Consider the following 22,782-nt stretch of genomic DNA (forward strand, 5'->3'; position numbering starts at 1 on the left):
AAAGGTAAATGATTTTGTTTATTTATTTTGTAGTTTTAGCATATTTTACTCTTGTACTTTAGTTTCTTTTATTTATCCCTGTTGGTTTTTTAGGCAGTTTTAAGTGTTTTTAGTTCATTTTATCCTTTTAGTGTGTGGTGCCTCCACCATGTTGGCCAACCATGCCGGCATGCAGACACATTTAAAGAAATAGACGGAAAGCCAATGGACATGTCAAGACTTGACTTCTCCAGGAAGCTAATCCAAAAAACCTTGAAGTTCAGACCTGAAGACATAAACTGCATTTTAACGCTACTGTTCAACAAAGGATTTGATGTAAGCTTTTGTTCTGCTGTTACTCCGCTTTAAATGTTGAGAAACTGACTGATAATGCCTCTAAATCTCTCTCAAAACCTAACACGGCAGCAGCAGATGGCCGCCCACCATTGAGTCTGGTTCTGTCCAAGGTTTCTGCCTCTTAAAAGGAAGTTTTTTGTTGCCACTGTCACCAAATGCTTGCTCATGGTGGGATTGGTTGGATCTCTGTAATTAATATTATAAAGAGTACGGTCTAGACCTGCTCTATAGGAAAAGCACAATGAGATAACTTCTGTTATGAATTGCGCTATATAAATAAAATTGAATTGAATTGAATAAAACGGTCATTGTCAGAATGTTCAATGAGACAGTAAATGCGGATGACATTTGTTTGTGGCTGGGTAGATATTGCACCGTGAAAGGCCAGGCTACCAAAGTGAGAGATGAGGATGGTATTTGGAATTGCGCTTGGAGGGTCCCCATTCAACAATGGCAGGACCCTCAAGGCTTCCAAGGCCTGAAACATCTGCCATCTGTGATAGTACTGGGAAACAACAGGGGCTACATTCATTACCAGGGCCAGCCCAAGCTCTGCCGCAAGTGTGGTGAGCATGGGCACCTGGCAGAAGCGTGTCAGCAGATAATTTGTGGGAAATGTAGAGAAACTGGGCACACCTTTGAGGAGTGCACCAATGGCAGCAAGTGTAATCCTTGTGGAGAAACAAACCACCTCTTCAGAGATTGCCCTCAATCCTTTGCCAACAAATTGAAAGTAACAAAAAAAGCGGAAAAAGGGAAAAATGGCGGACAAGATGAAGCAGTTAGAGAGCTAATTGAAGAGGCTGGGCTGGAAAATTCAAATCTCCCGCCAAATCCTCTGATTGGAGGACAAGGAACAGGTGAGGCGGGAGTAGGAGAGGGGCATGCAATTGCCCCATAAGTGGAAAGTGATTAGGAAGATGGGGCAATGCAGGCAGAAGGCGGAGCTAGCCCAGACTCTAGCTCAGAAATTTAAAATGACAAGTCAGTGGGTGATAGCGAGGATGCCCCCCTTCCCAATGCCAAGCAGCCCAAGAGGCCTATATCAGAATTGTCCTCTGAGTCGCCTGGAGTCTCAGAGAAGAGGGGAAGAGCTGGGAACTACTCAAGCAGTTAATCTATGGAGGAGTCTTTCCCTCCAATTACCCAAATGAGGTCTCATTCTTAATCTGCAATCAACCCCTAAGGACTCAAACCTCAATGCAACCTTGCGTCCGAGGCCAACCCCCAGAGTCCGACAGGGAAATGAAGCTCAACCCTGTCACCTTTCACCCATGAGAGTGAAGGAAGAGCTCCATTCACAGGAAACCGGTTAACTGGCTTTTAACACTGAAAATCCCCTTTTAGTCTTTTAAGATTTCATATCTGTTATTTTTAACCATACTCATGACACTTACCTTCTCAACCATCAATGTGAGAAGTGTGAAGTCGAGAGTTAGAGCCCAGACTGTTTTATCCTTTCTTAACTCTTTTAAGTCAGATGTGTTTTTAATACAGGAATGTGGCCTGCAATTTTTTAATCACTACAGAGAGTGGGAGGAGTTATGGCCACGAACATCGATATGGAGCGGATCAAATGAAAACAAAAAGATGGAGTGGCCATTTTAATCAAAAACCCTCTGGTCTTGGTGAAGGGCAGTACTGTGGTGAGGCAAGGTCGGGCAATTTTAGCACAATTGACTTTTATGGGAAAAGATTTTAATGTCTTAAATATTTATGGCTTTAATGACAAAAATGACAGGTATGACCTTTTAGAAGACTTGTAGTTGCACATGCTAGGTAGGGTACCTTTAGTTGTAGGAGGAGATTTTAATTGTATTTTAAGCAGGAAAGAAAAGAAAAGGAGAAGATTTTAGAATCAACAAAACATCGATCTTATTACAGGGCATGTGCAGGGATTTTAAACTTCTGGACTGTTTTAAAACCATGCATCCCAGAGAGGAGGGCTTCACCTGGTTCAGTGGTGACGGCACCAGAGCCACCCGCATACATTACCTTTTATCACGTGATTGCCCACCAACTGATGCTAGATTGACACCTGTTTTCTTTTCCGATCTCGCAAATCCTGCACCCTTTCACACTCTTCTGGTGTGACAACAGGAAGAGGTCTATGGACTGCCTAAACGGCCAGAACTGCAGGCGGCAGGCCTAGGACACAGCCACAAAGAAGAGTCGCCTCTGTGCCCATTCGGACAAAGGAGCTGGAGCTACACGGAAAAAGTTCCCTCCGGGTGAGGCAGGTGGGAAGGAGCAACAGGGAGAGGGTCTCTGAATGCAACGACAGGATTCCAAGAGACATAGTATGTTTGGGGGAGTGAAATGAGTAACCCTTGGTAGGGACTCACTACTCTCCTGCACAGCAATAGACTTGGAATTGCAAGGCAATTTGGGACATTTTCTTTGGTAACTGTGCAAATGAACTGACAGAGACAATAATCTCCTATATTATTTTCTGTCTGAAAACAAAAAGCATTAAGATATACCCCAATAACAAGGTCTCATATGAAATGAAGAAATGTCTCAGCGAGAAAAGGGCTGCCTTTGCTGGGGGTGACATGGAATTATTTAAAGAAAAAAGGACTGTAGTGGTAGAGTGGGTCGTCCACCAATTGGAAGGTTGGCCGTTTGATCCTTGCTTCCCCCAGCCCACATGGCAAAGTGTCCTTGGACAAGACACTGAACCCCAAATTGCTCCCGTGCCTACACACTCATTCATACACTGATGGCAGGTGTATCAGTACAAAGAAACTAATTCAGCCACACACACTCACACACCAATGCCACAGCCTTTGGGAGCAATTTGGGGTTCAGTATCTTCCCCAAGGATACTTTGACATGCAGGTTGGGGGAAGCCAGGATCGATCCGCCAACCTTCCGATTAATGGACAACCACTCTACCTCTAAGCCACAGCCACCCCTTTCAATCATACCAGTGCCTAAAAAAGAGTTGTCCTTACCTAATGACTTCAGACCCATTGCTCTTAACAGTATCTTATGCAAGTGCATGGAAAGGGTTATACTGGGGCACCTAACATCTCCCCATGGACAGCTAGACAACCTCCAATTTGCCTATAAAGCACAGAGAGGCACTGAGGATGCTACATTAACACTACTGCACATCCAGCATCCTGAGGCTTATGCCAGAATTTTATTTATTGATTTTAGTTCAGCTTTTAATACAATCAAGACTGACATTTTATTAATGCAACCGCAAGGGGGCACAAGCCAGTGTCTTCTTGTGCCAGTCCCAAGTCTGGATAAATGCAGAGGGTTGTGTCAGGAAGGGCATCCGACGTAAAACATATGCCAAATTAAAAATGCGAATCGTGAAAATTACTTCCATACCGGATCGGTCGGGGCCCGGGTTAACAACGACCGCCACCGATGCTGTTGACCTACAGGGTACCGGTGGAAATTGGACTACTGTTGGTCAAAGACGAAGAAGGAGAGGAGGAAGGTGTGTTCGTAGGCAGAGAGAGAAGAGGAAGGCCAAGAATGTAGGACTGACAGTAGGGACTTTGAATGTTGGGACTATGACAGGGAAGGCTAGAGAGTTGATTGACATGATGCAGAGAAGGAAGGTGGACATACTGTGTGTCCAGGAGACCAGGTGGAAAGGTAGCAAGGCTAGAAGCTTAGGAGCAGGGTTCAAGTTGTTCTACCATGGGTCAGATAGGAAAAGAAACGGACTAGGAGTTATCCTGAAAGAGGAGTTTGTGAGGAATGTTCTAGAGGTGAAAAGAGTATCAGACAGGTTGATAAGTCTGAAGTGAAATTGAAGGGGTGATGTTCACTGTTGTGAGTGGTTATGCCCCATAGGTAGGATGTGAGTTAGAAGAGAAGGAGAAATTCTGGAGTGAGTTAGATGAAGTGATGCAGAGCATCCCCAGAGGTGAGAGAGTGGTGATTAGCTGGACCACTACAGCTAATGTGATCAGGGAGACAGGTAGGAGGGTACTCGGTGTGTCATCTGGAAAGAGGAAAGCGGACAAGGAGACTTGGTGGTGGAACGAGGAAGTGCAGGAGTGTATACAGAGAAAGAGGTTAGCTAAGAAGAAGTGGGACACTGAGAGGACTGATGAGAGTAGACAGGAGTACAGGGAGATGCAGCATAAGGTGAAGGTAGAGGTGGAAAAGGCCAAACAAAGAGCATATGAGGACTTGTATGCTAGGTTGGACACTAAAGAGGGAGAGGTGGATTTGTACAGGTTGGCCAGACAAAGAGATAGAGATGGGAAGAATGTGCAGCAGGTTAGGGTGATTAAAGATAAGGATGGAAATGTATTGACAGGTGCCTGGAGTGCGATGGGAAGATGGAAGGAGTACTTTGAAGAGTTGATGAATGAGGAAAATGAAAGGGAACGAAGAGTAGAAGAAGTGACTGGTGTGGAGCAGGAAGTAGCAAAGATTAGCAAGAGTGAAGTGAGGAGGACGTTGAAGAGGATGAAGAGTGGAAAGGCAGTTGGTCCTGATGACATACCTGTGGAGGTATGGAAGTGTCTAGGAGAGGTGGCAGTAGAGTTTCTGACTAGTTTGTTTAACAAGATCTTGGAGAGTGAGAGGATGCCCGAGGAATGGAGGAGAAGTGTACTGGTGCCAATTTTTAAGAACAAGGGAGATGTGCAGAGCTGTGGCAACTACAGACGAATAAAGCTGATGAGCCATACAATGAAGTTGTGGGAAAGAGTAGTAGAAGCTAGGGGATAGCTTTGAGGATACTGATGGAGAAGTACAGAGAAGGTCATAGGGAGTTGCATTGTGTCTTCGTAGATTTAGAGAAAGCGTATGACAGGGTGCCGAGAGAGGAGCTGTGGTATTGTATGAGGAAGTCTGGAGTGGCAGAGAAGTATGTTAGAGTGGTGCAGGACATGTATGAGAGCTGTAAGACCATGGTGAGGTGTGCTGTAGGTGTGACGGAGGAGTTCAAGGTGGAGGTGGGTCTGCATCAAGGATCGGCTCTGAGCCCCTTCTTGTTTGCTCTGGTGATGGACAGGCTGACAGATGAGGTTAGACAGGAATCTCCATGGACTATGATGTTTGCGGATGACATTGTGATTTGTAGTGAGAGCAGGGAGCAGGTGGAGGAAAATCTAGAGAGATGGATGTCTGCTCTGGAAAACAGAGGAATGAAGCTTAGCCGCAGTAAGACAGAATACATGTGTGTCAATGAGAGGGACCCAGGTGGAACGGTGAGGTTACAGGGAGCAGAGGTGAAGAAGGTGCAGGACTTTAAGTACTTAGGGTCAACGGTTCAGAGCAATGGAGACTGTGGAAAAGAGGTGAAGAGGCGAGTGCAAGCAGGTTGGAACGGGTGGAGAAAAGTGTCAGGTGTGTTGTGTGATAAAAGAGTATCAGCAAGAATGAAAGCAAAGGTGTTCAAGACGGTGGTGAGACCAACGATGTTGTACAGCTTAGAGACAGTGGCACTGAAGAAAAGACAAGAGGCAGAGTTGGAGGTAGCAGAGCTTAAGATGTTGAGGTTCTCTTTGGGAGTGACGAGGATGGACAGGATCAGAAATGAGTACATCAGAGGGACAGCTCATGTTAGATGTTTCGGCGATAAAGTCAGAGAGGCCAGATTGTGGTGGTTTGGACATGTTCAGAGGAGAGACTGTGAATATATTGGTAGAAGGATGCAGGGGTTGGAGCTGCCAGGTAGGAGGTCTAGAGGAAGACCAAAGAGGAGATTTATGGATGTAGTGAGAGAGGACATGAAGTTAATTGGTGTGAGTGAAGAGGATGCAGAGGACAGGGTTAGATGGAGGCACATGATTCACTGTGGTGACCCCTGAAAGGGAACAGCCAAAAGGAAAAGAAGAAGAAGACTGACATTTTATTAAAACTCGATTCCAACAGACACCTTGCACTGTGGCTCAAAGACTTCTTATCTGACCGCCCACAAAGAGTCTCTGTACTAGTCTTCTGTCTTCTTAAGTATGCAGATGACATGGCAATGGTGGGTCTAATGTTCAAGGGTAATGCAAGAGAGCAAGAGTAGAGAGTTTTGACATTAATCACATCAACAATCTATTAATATGGTGTCAAGAGAGTGCTTTGCTCTTAAACGCTAACAAGAGCAAGGAACTCATTGTTAGCAATTAGGGTGGGCAACCAATGTGTCAGCCAATTACAATTGAGGGCCAAGCTGTAGCGATGGTTGGTAGTTATAAATATTTAGGAATGATTTTAGACGCCAACTTAAATTTTAATGAACATTCAGACTTGATTTTCAAGAAGGCAATGCAAAGATTGTTCCTGTTAAGGAAATTAAATAGCTTTGACATTTGCAAAGAAGTCCTGAGGATGGTTTACACCAGTCTAGTGGAAAGTATAATATCCTACAACTTCACATGCTGGTACGGAAATTTAGGGGCTAGGAGCAGTTAAAAAAAATGGGGATAGAGAAACCCACTTAAACTTTCATATTTATGACAGTTTTTCTATAACTTCCACCTTTTTCCATATTTCTTGGGAAAGTGCATGGAAATTAGAAATTTTGTAGAGCCTAAATTTTGTGGTTCTTTTTTAAAATTCTCTTTCTATTGGGGGAAAAGAGTCTCATTAGAGGAAGCAGACCTCCCTTTGCTCTCAGACAACTTGTATTTACCCTTCATTGTGTTCCCGCGCTGAGAACAGAGGTCTCTGGACCTTGTCCACTAAAGGTTAGCTTATTGTTTGGTGGACTATTTACTTCATAAAACCTTGTTTTCTTATGAGGTTATCAGTGAGCCCTCACATTCACTGTCTGTCTGCTCACACACACGGGCTCACCTGGTTGTGGAGAGACAGCAGCCTCTCAGACAAAAGTGACACTGTAGGAGTTTTTCTTTACTTGTTGACTGTCTTTTGCCTTGGAGCTATGAGCAAAAACAGCCGAAATTTTGATCACTTTGTCTGAGAGATCTGTGCTGAGTCTATAAGCACACACACACACACACACACACACACACACACTGTGCCAGTCTTGTTTATGCTCATTATCTTTGCTTTGAGTTCCTGTGTTTGTCCTGCTTTTACGGCAGTCAAGGGTCAATGGAGTACAACGTGCCTGGATGAATAGAGAAACAAGGCTTTGCAATGCTGCTGAGTTTGTAGTTTTACCTGAAAATGTGAACTGAGAAGTTAGGCTGAGGGATAGAAAGAGTAAAAACTGTTTAAACTGTTGAAGCTAAATGAGAAACAAACGTTTGCCATCTGAGGTCTATTAAGGTGTTATAGGGAGGACATAGAAGGAGAAGTGTTAGTTTGTGCAGAGATAGGTCATGAATTGACATGCAACCGTGCCTTTGCCTCTGTTGACTGAGTTTACCCAGGCTTGTAAAGGGAGCTGATCAAAGACACCTGGAAATGAAGCTACCAGCGAACACAAACTGCCACAAATCACTCAAGGGCTTTCATCTTTATTTTGTTACTGGCATGACAACATGTACGACTGACCTGCCAAAATAAATGCTTGGAGGGAATTTTAAGGATAAAAATTTGTGAGTTACACATTGTCGATCATGGCACTGGAAAAGAAAGTCCAACTATTATTTTCAAAACCAGCTGAGAGGTTAACTGAGGAAAAGGGGTTCACTTTACATAATGCTTTTCCACATCCTACCAAAAAAGGTTAGCACTTCCATTCTAATAATACCTCTTAAGTCCGATAGGAGGGGGATTTTTAGCTGTGGATATTTTCCTTTCCCTGTTACATCGATGGTTTAAAATTATGGTGTGCTGTTCACACCATTCAGAGGAACTCTTAGAGGGGGATAAGTTGTTTGGTTTGAGTAACCGTAGCTTGTGTTGAGCCTTATGTGGTATCCCTTTACACTCAGAGGCCTTCACACAGGAAATTGTGACTCCAATTTTAGGATAGCCCATCTGAAGGAGGGGATCATGTTAGAAGAGTTACCAAAATGGCACTGAAGATATTAAAGACATTAGACCTATATTCAGAGGTCTTGATAGAAAAGAGTTGTTTTAACTTGAGATGTACATATGTTTGTGCCTCTGTGGATGAGACAAAAGAGACGAAGTGGCTCCGGGCTGGAGCCTCCGTCTCTGCTCAATGACCCATTGGTGTCTGTCATCGCATCACCTCTCTGCCTATTAATAGGGTTAGAATCCTGTCCATGTGGAGGGACCTGTGAATGGAAAAGACTATAGTGAAAATGTGTGTATGAGACCAAAGGTAAACTAATACGGAATTAGAAGCATTGATCTGACATCTGCTCTTAGCCTCAGCCAGAGTCTTGGCTCTGTGATTGTTCCTGGGAGAAATAGGACTTACTACTTTTTCAGTCATTCATTATTTCTTTTATGCCCACTTTGTTGAAAATAATTATACAATTTGTTATCCAATTTTTGCAATCTGCATTAATTTTAAAATTAGTATTTTTAATTGAATTAACATTGAATTAATTGTTACATTTCTGCATTCTTTTGAAAAGAGTGTAGCATCTACGTCTATGCATCTACGTCTAATTATACATTTTAAACAGTATAAAACAACAATGTACAGTATGTATGTATGGCAGCATAGTAAACCTATACATTTGTTACCATTTGTAAAAGTTTGGCTTGGAGATGACACCCAAAGACAGGGTACTGAAGTCAGAAAGTACTGACAGACTTAGCATTTTGCTGGTTTCTGCATTTTTATGCAATTTATAGACAGAAAGAAAAATATGGGATAACGCCAACCTTTAATTAAAATATTTTGTGAACTAGGTACATTTAAAACTGCACTAATTAATATTTTTAGATTGTTACAACCCAGACTAACTAAACCTAACTAAACCCTGCAGAGGCCCAAAACCACTAAACATGTGCCCCTACAAGTTAACAACTCAAACACATTCAAAATCAAAGCTAACAACAAGATCAACTATACAGCAAAAACTAGTTAACACAAACAAGCACAGTGGCAGACTGCTCAGGTTATGCACAGCCGCTGCAGTTGTCTGTTTCAGATGCCTCTTATCACTTCCCATGCGTGGAGCAAGCAGACTCTGGATTGGTGGACTAGGCTGGTGACATGGGATGGATGAGAGGAGGTGGACGAGACCTCATTGGAGAAGGTCTGGAGATGACAGTCCAATCAATGAAGAGGAATCCACAGCGAGGTAGACCAATCCCAGGAGAGAGGCTGCAAAGCTCTGTCAAAATATGAAGGACCACAAGGATTACTTCTTTACACACTACAAACCCAGCTAACAGCAAGGGTTGTAACAAGATCAACAATAGATCAAATCTAACTGTATACTACCTGTCCAGCACCAAACAGCAGACAGAACCATTTAACAGCTAAAGAGCCAGATATTTTATAGGAGTTGGCGGAGACCACAAACAGAGGAATAAGAGAGTGAATATTGGACTTACATTCATCAGGTGGACACAAACACGTCTCCAAATGAATGATAATGTTGCTTCATAACTGCTGGATGTTTGCTAACATGTTAGCCATATCAACAATGTGATAATATGTCAATATGTTTACAACTTGATATGAAAACAAAATGTTATTGTATTTTGTCATACATAAGAATGGACACCTTCACACAGTTTTCATACATTATATAGTTTATAAGCACATTCATACACTGTAAATAAGTATTGTCTCATTTCCGGTCACCGGTGTTTGTGTTTTACTAGTTGCGTATTTTTGCTGCTCTAGCTCATCACAGTTAATTTTGTTTGATTCTTCATTACAGCCGCTAACTATCTGCTATATGTTTAAAAGTACACTAGTTCTACTCAAGCACTCATAGCTCTCTTCTTCTTTTAGCAACTTTCTTGCTAATCCCACAGTTTACATGCTATTAATTTTTGCTAGCTACCGTTCTTTAGCTTAGCAGCTAGCAATGGCTCCTCTCTCCCTCTCACTCTCCTGCTCTCTCTTGCTCGGTGTGTCAAATGTTTAGCTATTCCTCTGTCTCCTTTAGTAATAATGGTACATGTAATAAATGTAGTTTATCTGTAGCATTGGAGGCGAGGCTTAGCAAACTGGAAACGCGGTTCTGCACTATGTGAACTCAATCATTAGCTGCTGTAATTAGTCAGCCCCCAGACGTCGGTGCAGACCGACCAGAGGTAGTTCCTTTTCTTTTAGCATTTTGTAGAGTGGCAACATTCTGGTCGGAATTTCATTAAAGAAGGCTCGTTGACAGGGGATCTTGCTCTAGCGTGGTGACACTGCGACCAGCTATGTGTTGTGAGGCTGTGGTGGTCGAGACACTGGCTTGGACTGGAGTTGTCCTCAGAGGCGATGAAGTCGGAGAACTGCAGCGGTGGCGATGGACTGTCCTTGAATTGCCTCTTCCTCTCTTTTCTACTGACGGAGATGGGCAAGGAAGAGACTGTGTAGAGGCTTGCTGGACTTACTCGCTTCGTGGACGGCTTTTGGATTACGGAAAGCAGGGTCTCAGGCACTGAGGCGGTGGAGAAGTTTTGGATTCTGTTGCTGGGTCTGCTGGTTGAAGAGTTGAAGTAGTAACATTAGCTCACTTTTCTGGGTGTGCTAGAGGCGATGTTGCGTGATCTCGGTTCTGGTGCAGAATACGAGAGCGAAAGAGGAGGAGATGGGTTAGGTGGGTATTTATGGGAATGCCGGAAGTGGCATGATTGAGGCGTGGCCCTGCTCCCGAAACTCTGCTAAATAGCTCCAATTAAAGAGTCAGACAAATTCTATTTTAATTAAATGATTAAAAAATTAAGTGTAAAGAAAGCTTAAAGTAGTTCAGATAGTAGTTCCAACATGTCTGACTTCACGTTGGCTTGATGGTGAGGCAGACATGTTGGAAGAATGGTGGAAATTAGACTTGTTCTAGTCATGTCTCTTCTTCAAGCATGCTGAAGAGTGTATATCTCGTTAGAAGCGACCAAAAAAAAAACAACAAAAGAAAGAGCGAGGCCGCCATCTGCTCCCAAGCTCCTGACTGATATCAGAAGTGAATCTGGATGCTGTTCTTGTGCCTCCGTCTCCCCACCCCCTCCCCCTAAACCCCTGTCTCTCTCTCTCTCTCTCTCTCTCTCACTTAAAACCTGACAAGGCAGCATCGGATGGCCGCCCACAATTGACTCTGGTTCTGTCCGAGGTTTTTGCCTCTTAAAGGAAGTTTTTCCTTGCCACTGTTGCCAAATGCTTGCTCGTGGTGGGATTTGTTGGGTCTCTGTAAATAATATAAAGAATACGGTCTAGACCTGATCTATAGGAAAAGTGCAATGAGATAACTTCTGTTATGAATTGGCGCTATATAAATAAAATTGAATTAAATTGAATTGCATTCCTGACGGGAGGACTTTCAGGGCCTCAGAAACAGCGGTGAGTGGCGGTGCTGAGGTTCTACACCACAAGCTACAGACCCTCACATGGTTTGTTACATTGTTGTGAAGTGAAAACCTCTTAAGTCCACTTCTGGTGATCTTCATATTTTCACTTCAGTTTAAGGATTAGGTCTTCAGCGGGTTGAAACGATCTTAAACAGCACAGGCTAAACTGACTTAGCTCCTGGAGAGGTGACATTCTGCAGATACCAGCGTTGTACTCAAAAGCAACACCAGCCAGATGTATGTTTCAGCACTGGCTGTGACATTTTCTAGAGATGTAGTTTAAGCATACAGTTAGTTAAATTTCATCATGGTTTCATGTCCTTTTCCCTTTTGTGAAGAATGTAACAACCGAACATCTGGGCGACAGACTAACACGGAGACTGACCTTAAATTATTGATAAAAAATTCTCTAAAAGCATCTGTTAGTTTTGTTTTGTCCTCTGGTTGTAGGAAAGGCAATCACACATCTAATAGTCCTGCCTTCATTTAGTCCAACTACCCAAATTACAAACTGGGCAAAAGTGTCAGGGCTGAAGCAATGTAGATGTAAATTCGGATGAAACAGCACTGCCACCTGGTGGCATGTCACACTTACTGTAGCAAACTGTACCAAATATAAGGAAGCACTCTCATATATCTGTGATGCACTCCCTTTTTCTCAGCTGGCTGTTCACCTGGTTTGTCTTTTTTTGGGGGGGATGCCAAGATTTGGTAATATTGCATGCTAATTGTATATTTGTTTAGTATTTTGGATTTCCGACCTGTATCAAGAATCTGCTTTGATCCACAGACACTAACCACTTTGTATTTGGTTTTCATTGCATTTTCTTAAGAGAGGATGCATTCGACCATTGTCATTTTTTAATGTACACACAAAACTGTACTACCATGTCCTTCATGTGATAAGTTGCACTATAACACCATAAAATTTGTATGTAATGTATTTAATTGTTTGGGGATGCATGAAGTGGAGTGATTTTATTGCTGATGATATGGGTATTAATTATGTTGATTTTGTTCGAAGCATGATGTCGCCCAGTCAAATGGACTCTTGAATCTTTGTTATCTTTACATCAAGGACCGCAATTGCAAGAAATCTTGGACTGTATTGTCTTATCCTTGACATTTTTGTAGGTGTGTGTGATTTAATTCTCTCCTTCCTATAATGTCAAATAAGCTAAACTAAATTCACATTATGACACACAGTGGCAGAAAGGGAAAACGCCAGGAAATGTGCATGACTCATCAAATAGTTTTATATATATATATATATATATATATATATAGTATAGTTTATTTGAGACAGAGACTGAGGAGATTCAGTCAGGGCTAATATCAGACTGGATGCAGAGAACCAGGGTGAGCAGTAGAGCCAAGGGCCACACATTGGCAGGCTGTAGGGTGGTGAAGCCTGGCTCCAGCTCCTGAGATCTGCCGCTCAGCATATCAATGACACAACAGAACACAGAGGAAAGATCGCTCAAACAAGCACTGGTTAGAATAAAAGGGTTGTCATTTAGACTTTGTTTGTCTTGGTGTTTACTCATCATGAAATATTTGTGGCTGGTCTTATTTTAAGTTGATGTTTTAATTATATATTTAGACTTGAATGATCATGCAATAATTATATAATTTGAAGAGAAAGAAAGATGTTGTGTACGTTCAAGATAGACTGTCCATGTTGAATGGTGCTGCTGTGTGTTCGGTACACAATTCCGCTAAAGACCACAAGGTGCCAGTATGGAGCAGTTTGGGTTTTTTTTGTCAGTACTAAATGCGGGCGTCTGTGCTTTTAGCATTTGTAGAGTACAATTCAAGATTATACCTTGCTAACAAAAAGCAACTTCAGTTATGGAAAAGCAATAAGGCCCCAGCGAGGATCGAACTCGCGACCCCTGGTTTACAAGACCAGTGCTCTAACCACTGAGCTATGGAGCCCTTACCGATACATGTGGGAATGTCTTCTCTTTTTATTCTCGGTCTTGACTAATGACTGAAAAATGACTAGTCAATATAGTTAATGTGGAGTATAGTGAAACCCCTAACAACAAACAGACAGCAGTCGGAAAGCCTGGGTCAGGACGGCCGTGCGCTGCGGGCCTACTGTATAACAACTCGCCTACGTCACAAAACATGTCACATTAACGTTACAACATGTCGCTAATGTTAGAGGCGGTCATGCGGAAACAGGCCACATTAGCTAACATTAGAACGATACACAAGCTTCGCCAACACGTCCTGAAGTTTCGGCAACATGATATTGTAACACTTTTCTTATTTCTTTTGTTACTTGCTCGACCGTCAATAAAGTAAATGTTTGAAAATATATTAAGCGTTTACAAACTGTTAACGTTCTTCTTTTCAATACAAAACAGTGTTCTCAAATGTCGAGTTATGTCAGACCTACATGTTTGGTCTCCCCATGTGTGGGGGAAGTCATTAGACACTAGAACGCTTTTATTAATATCATTTACCAAAACAATAATATCATGATACAACCACACATTCATTCAGTGGGTATTGAGCTTTCAACACGTTAGGAAATGTGACATTCAGACCCTTGTTGTCAAATTTGTTAGTGTGACAAATCACTGAGAAGGCAAAGACTTAAAGCAATAATGCCAACCATACATTCAAATTAAACATTAAAGTCTGGAATGAAAAATTAAAAATAAACTCTTATATAAACATTTACCTTTGGGAAAAATAGTGAGTAATTTGTGCCACTACTGACAAGAGACTATAGGAAAACCACACCTTTGGATATGGTTACAGTGTTAGATATCATCAGTGCATTCCAGCTGTTAGGCCATCTCATAAATAACCTCTGGAATGCTTTGATGAATAGATTGTCATTTTCCCCCAACCTACATCTCCTCCTGCTTCAGATTGTGATGTCCTGAACTTTTTGCTTTCACCTGTGGGTTCTATGGAAAAAATAAGTGTCATGCCCCTTCAAAGCACGATGTATCAGGGTTGCACTGCATTCTACAAGATTTCTCCCTTTCTTTTTTATTGTGATGGACTGACAACAAAACAACTCCATTGTACCTGCTGGAAAAATCATGGCACAAAGTGATCTCTGTTTGGTGGGCTCATTCATGGGAACGAGAAGATTCTCCACCAAGACTATACTGAAAATACAAGTTTTTAACAGTGTTAAATTTAGGGTGGATTTTTAACACAACAGGTTTAGTTGATGATGATTAGCTCTGACTTCATAGTAGTCAAACATTTAGACTTCTACAACATAGTCCGAATTGCCACAGATCACCCCAGCATCTTCATAATGGGCACAGTTATGTGTCCCCACGCCGGCGTGTTTGCAGTCCAGCAGGCTGGACTCGGTCCCTTCGCACTGAACATCGTCCAGAACAATCTGCAGATCCTTCCCCTCCCCGAACTCCGAGTTCTTGGCTGCCTTCAGAGCGTACCGGAAACCTAGCTGCCGGCAAACCACTGCAGCATTCTTCGTGGTCCATAGGTCGTCACACACGGTGCCCCACTCCCCGTTAACGTAGATCTCCACCCGTCCACGGTCGCTGCGGCCTTGTTCGTCCCCAACCAGCCTCACCACTCCATTCTGGAGCTCGGGCGCACTCTCTGCTCTGGATTTGCCCTTCCTGCGTCGGCCTTTCCGCCTCGAATGTCTGGGTGGTTTGGTGGTAGTTGTGGTTGGCAAAGGGGTGGTCGGGTCTGGTCCTACTTCACCTAGACTGTCAATGAGCTCTTGGAGCCAGTCATAGGACTCTGTGGGTTGTGGCTCCGGCTTGTTTTTGCTTGGTGGCTCAATGGCAATTAATGCTAATGGTATAATGATGAAAAAAACATGAGACCACATATGAATTACTGATTAATGTCACAGATTTAATTTGTTTTGTAACTAGTCAGTTGTGAGGTCAAAGTGTTTCTGAAGTGGACTCACTTTCCTGGGGAACAAACTTGATGAGGTTACTTTTCACTCTGACAGGAAGAGGGTCATAGTGACATTGTCTTGGTGGAGCGCGTCTGAAAAGCAACAAATAACAAAACAGAATGAAAGATTGTTGCATATAAGAGAAGGCAGAATACAAGCAGGTGGACACATTTAAAAAGTCTCATTTTTGTAAAACGTTCAGTCTTTTAATATGTATTTAACTTCCAGCTCGAGTCACAGTAGTGGTGTGGACCAGTTCAAATGAGCTTGATGGCTGGGAAACAAATTAGGTGACACAACCATCTACTGCTGAGAGAAATGCAGAGAGAGCCAAGAGCTGTCTGAAGCAATGTCAGTGAAGGGAGATTTAGGATGGCAGGCCTTTCACACTGCTGCCAACACTGCTTCATTTCCCTTCTTTACCAAAACAGAGACAGGCAGTATAACCTCCACATTCAGCAGCAAGTTATCCCACCAGTGCTGAGAAAACACAGACCTAAGCTCACATGCTTGCCAGTTATGATCCTGATACTGCACATCCCTCGGGCTCACAGAGAAGAATGACATGCCTGTGTTTGTAATTATGAACAGATGTGTGTCTTCCAAGAAACAGAAATAGAACTGTGAGCAGTTACTGTACATGGCAAATTAGTTTTCTTTGTGTTACGATGGTGACTTAAGAATGAAGCAAAGTAATGATTATACTGCGCACCTCGAGGGATCCACCACTTTATAAACGACTCCTGAAGGTGACGTAGCGCTCGGTATTCCAGTCGACATGAAGTACAGCTCGCCTGATGGAAAGAAGACCAAAACATCACACAAGAAAACATATTCTCAACTAGTGAAAACTCCAGATATATTCTGAGTTTGAGGGTGTGCATGTGTTCATGCATTACCAGCTTCATCCTCTGCAAAGGAGATGATGTACTGGTGGTAGTTGTTGATGAGTCCAGGGAAGGCGCAGGTCAGGCCCATCCCCATACAGATCTCATTGTATTTCCATTGCCCTGTGTTCCTGTCCTCCCGCAGGCTCATCAAACGCCTGGAAAAGGAATCAAATCTACAATCTCTAATGTGCTGTTATTTATGGTGGAGCGTTGTGTGAACTTTTATGCCACACCAACCAGTATTGTTTACTTGTACTTTGGTTTATGCTTTTGAACATTTCCCAAAGCACTTTTAAACAACCTTAGAGAACCTGCATGAACCTGCTATGCTGTATAGCTGTGGTGGAAGAAGTATCACTACCACAGTGTGAAAATACTCCATTACAAATAAAAGTCCTGCATTCAAACTTTACAAGTACAGAAGTATTATCAGCAAAATTTACTTTATTGTTTTTTAATTTGTTTTAATATATAACATATTGGATTATTATAACCTATACAGAGCTGATTTTAACTATTATGTATGATAATCACATTATGTTTTATACTGTGAAAAAAATCACCATTTTGCTAAGTAATTATTAATTAGTTACTGAGTCTTTTTTTCTTAAAATAAGTAATATTAATAAACTAATATTCTCACCCCACTGGCAAGAAAATAAGACTTTAAGACTCAATAACAGACAGAAGTTACTTAGTAAGATGAAGATTTTTACAGTGTGCAGTATGTAAAATGTTAATCTACAAAGAAACTCCAGTGATTATAACTATCAGACAAATATAGTGAAGTAAAAAGTACAATATTTATCTGAAATGTAGTGAAGTAATAGTATAAAGTTGCAGAAAATGGACTCAAGTAAAGTACAAGTATGTTAAAACTTTACTTTAGTACAGTACTTGAGTGAATGTACTTAGTTACTTTCCAGAGACAGGAAACAAAGTTTTTAGAAAAAAACTATGTCAAAATGTGGCATGCCAAGTTCTTTAAAGACAAAAAAATGTACTGAAACAAGACTGATTGGTCGGTCAACAGAAATCAATAATTTAGAAAATCGATGAATTGTTAAAGCCATTCATTGAACAAATACTTCAATTTCTGATGTGCTACTTTTATGTGTTGCATATCACTGTGAATTCAATAGAATTTAATATAACCTTCGGACTGTTGGACATATCCAAACCTCTCAGAAATTGTCAGGGGCCTTTTTTTTATCAAAATATTTTTTGACAGAGTAATCAATAATGGTCAGTTGCTGTTCTACCAAGATTCAAGATCCCAGAAGATGGAAGCTGTTTCTGCACTTTATTCTGTTGGTGGAGAATATGGCGCAGTGGTGGAGGACCTGTACAAAAAGGCAATTCTTAAAACAAGTGTCTTCTGTTTGATAAGGAACCTCACCAGAAGGCGATAAAGTACTACTTTAGTTGCATGTCCAAACTAGTTCACGTTATTTCTAAAATCCTCAAATACAGGTATTGCGGGCATCCAACAGACACCTACACCAGTTATCTTCAGATTTAGGTCTGACATCACGTTGTTGCCATTCGTCAAAAATGTTTCTCTGCTGCTCTTAACAAAACATAAGCTTCAGAGTTTGGTGCTTTTTGGCAAAGAAAAGATGCTAAGATGCTATTTACCAGATTAAACCTTACCCGCTCATGAAGTCTCCAAAAATGTACATGCCATTCAGGTTGGGGTATTCACAGCTTCGGTACACATAGCCACCAGTCACTGACTTGCCCATCTTGTGAGGGTACGCATAAATAGGCAGGACATCATCTGTGAAAAAATCCAAAAGTCATTATTGGTATTACTGAGTTTCTCGTTTTGCTCTGTTAGTCATTTCTTTACAATGAAGCTACTTGTTTACATGCTTCTATGAGTGAAGAGATTTATAAGCTGAATATAAATATATCTTTCAAGGATAAGTCAAAGGCCATGTGATTATGCCTAATGATTATATGCCCAAATGAAATCTAAATCACATCTAATCATATCTAATCTACATATTTTTTCTCTTTTAGCGCATTTACCATTGTGTTTTAGTCTAGCTATAGCACCTAACAACTACATCTTCATTACCCTCAAGACTCGTTTTTTAAATGGCTCTTTCAGATGAGGAAGTGACATCATGGCCCATGTTATATAATATTATAGTTGGTGTCTTTTTGAAAGAAATGTGTTGCACGGTGAAGGAGGTCAGTGCTGTTAGTGTCGGGTCAAATTGAAAAATAAAAATAGATTGTAAGTATTCAGTTTTTTTCATTTAAATGAGGCAATATAACCCCAATTTAATCTAATTCAGAAATCATTTTTAGCAAATATTTTGGAAACATGAGCGTAGCAATCACACTAACTTGTCACTATGACATCTGGAGAGTGCACTTTGGAGAACAATGCAGTTCCATGTAACAAGGCACATTTGAAATGACTGGTGATGTTTACGTTAATTATTCAGCAATTTTATGAAGACTGTGAAAAATGTAATGCATTAAGTTAATTACATTATTGATTATCTAACTGTCTATTGTGTGACAACAGGATGATCCACATTCTGCTTACAACAAGATGTAAGTTCCCTGTGGTAGACACCCATTGCAGTTGGATTAGTTGTAATTATGAGTTCATGTCCTTGTGTGGCAGCAGCAAAAAAGTTGGTCACCATTTCTACCAAGGGCCAGGAGACTGCAGCTTTTCTTTCCAACAAAACACTACAGAAGCTAATTTCATCCAGACAGGAAAAGTTACAGTAGTCCGTGCAGAGAGCTGCCATGGTGTCTGTGTGTAATGAAAAACTCTAGAGTCTTGGCCCTTCATCACACAAACACAAATGAAGACCACCTCTGCTGTCTGCGTTTGAAGGAGGGTAACCATGGATGTTTCCAAACCATTTGACTGTAATCACCAGAGCATGCCTACCTAGCGAGCTGTTCGCACAGAGCTTCTTATCGTAGCAGGAGAAGCCCTCTTTGGCTCTCCAGCCGTAGTTCCGACCTTTCTCGATGATGTCGATCTCTTCGAACTTGTTCTGGCCCACATCCCCGCAGAAGATGCGCCCTTTGCCCTCTTTGGTCTGAGGGTCGCCCCGGTCCACAGAACACCTCCACATATTGCGGACACCGTAAGCATAAATCTCAGGTCGAGCCCCCCGCTCGTGTATGAAGGGGTTATCTGGAGGAATTCTGTACAACGGGCCTCTCTCATTGTTATCCACATCAATGCGGAGAACTTTACCCAGCAGAGCTGACCTGAAGTAGGTGTGGCAATATGAAAAATGTCTTAATTTATCACAAATACACAGAAACATGGAATTACGCTTTATAAATTAAAATTAACTTTATATATTATAACTAAACCAGGAATCTGGAATTCTGAAGTTGGGTACATTCTTTGTTACTTCAGATCATTTGAGGGTGTCTAGTTTCGGAAATATTTAGTGGACATCTTACTTGTTCTGGGCATTCCCATATTTCCCGAATGGGTCTCCTGCCATTCCACCATCCCCTGTGAAAATGTACAAGTAGCCATCATCTGCAAAAAGAAGTTGCCCTCCATTGTGGTTGGATGCTGGTTCATCGATCTCCAGAATAACACTGGAAGGAAAGTGGACATGACAAATAAGACAAGAAAAGGACCAGGTATAACTCCTTAGTTATAACAGTGTATTCATCTGGGTGCGTGCAGAGTTTTATATGTTTCAGATCACTAAAAACCCATTTTTGTTTGCTAACCTGGATCTACAGTCCATACCTACCGCTCAGAGGTGTGATCTACCACATTCATGTCGTTGGCTGACACATGGAACTCACTGATCCTTATCCTCTCATCAAAACCAACCTCCACTGAGTAATACACATACAGCTTCCCGTTGTACTTGTACTTGGGGTGAAAGGTGAGTCCCAGAAAGCCTCTCTCGTCACCTTCCCATGATGAAGTTAACACCGCCTTAGTAATGTTCAAAAATGGTCTCTCCAGTTTGGACCGGTCAGGAAGATACGTCCACACCAGGCCCACCTGTTCTGCCACAAAGAACCGATGTGTGCCGTCTTTGGCGTGCACCATGGCTAGCGGGTTACGGAGCCCGTTTGCAACTTCTTCCAAGCACAGCTGCAGACAGCCGTCCGAGTCTGACTGAACCCGGCCCAGGTTCTGTGTGAGCTTCTGGTTGCTGAGGAGGTGTGGGTAGCAGTAGTCCACGTCGTCTAGGTCCAGGTACTGGCAGAGATGTGTCTGGTCTTCTTTGACTTTGGCTATGTGTGGGTCTTCAGACAGGAGAGGGATGGTGGAGCTGCACTTCTTCCAAAACTGGGAGCAGTAGTCAGGACAGAGGCCAGGGATGGTCCTGACTGGCGTGCTTGGGTCTTCAGTATCAAAGAGGTGAGCTGCATAGGGAGAGCATTCCTGGACAGATGAAGAAGAGCGATGAGGAGGGGAGGAGAGACAATCAAGAGAAGGACTGAGTATGATGTGTAGTAATGTCGAAATTTCCTTAAACCTGCATTAACTGATTTTTGGGCTACTTGAGGGAAGCATAAACAAGCTGGTAACTGACACAATATGTCAGCACTGACATATCATGCCTTTTTGATAGTTGATAAGTTGATATTGTGTACTTGGTAGCAAACAATTGCCTATTTGCACATCTAGCAAATACAGAGCAACATGTGCAATAATCATTTAAACTATATATTAGTAAAAAAAAACAATACAAGCATTATAGCCTACTATAGGATACTTTAATTAATTAATGAAATAACTGTCAACTAACACAAGGGGCTCCTCCTATGTCATACTCCTTGAGCTGGATGTACAGTAAGTGCATGCATAAATATGGTGGAAGTTGCAGAAAGCAATGTTGTTTATCAGCCTCAAAAGAGACAATGGAATGAGTTGTTTTAAGTTATTGTTTTGAAAACAGTTGGCATTCTGACATATTATTTTCATTTTGGAATAAGAAAAAATCATACTGTGCTATACTAAGGTAAGAGTATTGTAATTTGAAGGCTTCATGTTGTATGCCTGCAGACAAATGTAGTAATGTATTTTCTTCAAATCTTTGCTTATGTAAGATTAAGGCATATTTAGCCTTAACAAAACTCTAAAAAAAAGTCTAAAAACAACTCAAATCCTAAAGTACAGAGGGGGAAGCGCATTGTGAGCCTGTTATTAGATCAGATGAAGCCTGAAATATTGGGTACAGCTGCCTGATAATAAGTTGCAGCCCCAGTTGCTCAATCAACTTCTCAGAGGTGTCAAAGCTTTAAAGTCATCAGTGTACTTCATGAAAAGAGGAGGCCTTAATATTTTGTATACTGTACGATCATGTTATTCTGATGAACTGTCTTAGTATCCATGCAGTGTTTTTATGACAGGTCGCCTTCTTCTGCTCATTTAAGAGTCAGTGTTTATGCTGTTGGTCAGGCTACTGGCACATGATGGAGACGTTTTGGGTTAAGCCAAGCGACCTTTGTCCATGCATGCCTACCTGGCAGAGCAGCTCCAGGACGAACCCAGCACAGCTGGCATATTCAGAATAATCAAAATGATCCATAATCTGGTAGTACTTTGCCATCAGGTCCTGGTCTTTCTGATAATCACAGCAGCCAAACTCCTTGTACATTACGCAAAACTCCAGCTCCCTCAGCGGTCGGAAGGGCGGCTTAAAGTCCAAACACTGCGGGTGTAACATTACAGGTGCGATACATAAAACCAAAAAATACCAGCTGCCAATCGGCGAGAGCCACAGCCGAACCGGGACTTTGCCATGACACCGCTGCATTATGGCGTGCGTTGGAGATCGTGGAAGAGAAAGTTGTGCATTAAGCTTCCTGTCTGCACTTTGCTCTGACTCCAATCATGCGCTTTATGTGGCCCTCTGACGTGGTGAACCGCTGTGTCCTCTGTCAACCTGGGCTGTCTGTAGTCCGGCTGCAGCCTCGGGAGCCGTACGGTCGCTGTGGACCGCGGGCTGAAACCATCTGCTGTCCAGTCCCGATCCATCTGCACACAAAATGGGAGGAAGCCAACGGCAGAGGCTGTTAACCAGCTACCGAACACAGGGCGAGTCCCCCTGCTGCTGTCGGTGGAGGACTAACATCATCAGCAGTAATACCATTATAGTAACAGTAACATCATAACCTACAAATATTACTACTAATACCACCACCATCGACAAGTCCTTTATTAACCCCCCTGTCCTATATGGCATTTCATTGCCATTCTTTTCACTGAATCCACTCTTCTGAATTTCAGTTAGAGCATGCAGTGCATTGTGGGTCTGTGGGCTCTTCTATTATTGTAGTTTGTTCAGTTAAACTCTTATC

At 42.1% G+C, this 22,782-nt stretch overlaps 1 protein-coding gene and 1 non-coding gene across 2 annotated transcripts; both read right to left on the reverse strand.

Annotated features, from left to right (window-relative positions):
• Window positions 1-13,517: 13,517 nt before the first annotated feature.
• On the reverse strand, window positions 13,518-13,590 carry trnat-ugu. The gene has a single exon. It is a non-coding gene; the product is annotated as a tRNA-Thr (tRNA).
• A 501-nt stretch (window positions 13,591-14,091) lies between these two features.
• On the reverse strand, window positions 14,092-22,739 carry hhipl1 (HHIP-like 1). Its single transcript, XM_044166202.1, has 9 exons — window positions 21,945-22,739; window positions 20,214-20,860; window positions 19,909-20,052; window positions 19,379-19,707; window positions 18,112-18,238; window positions 16,468-16,613; window positions 16,281-16,362; window positions 15,578-15,660; window positions 14,092-15,456 (listed from the first exon to the last, which is right to left on the reverse strand). Exons 1-9 carry the CDS (start codon window positions 22,236-22,238, stop codon window positions 14,888-14,890), a joined length of 2,421 nt encoding a protein of 806 aa, XP_044022137.1. The 5' UTR covers window positions 22,239-22,739; the 3' UTR covers window positions 14,092-14,887.
• Window positions 22,740-22,782: the final 43 nt, after the last annotated feature.

This window comes from Siniperca chuatsi, linkage group LG15, assembly GCF_020085105.1.
Source record: "Siniperca chuatsi isolate FFG_IHB_CAS linkage group LG15, ASM2008510v1, whole genome shotgun sequence".
Lineage (NCBI taxonomy): Eukaryota > Metazoa > Chordata > Actinopteri > Centrarchiformes > Sinipercidae > Siniperca > Siniperca chuatsi.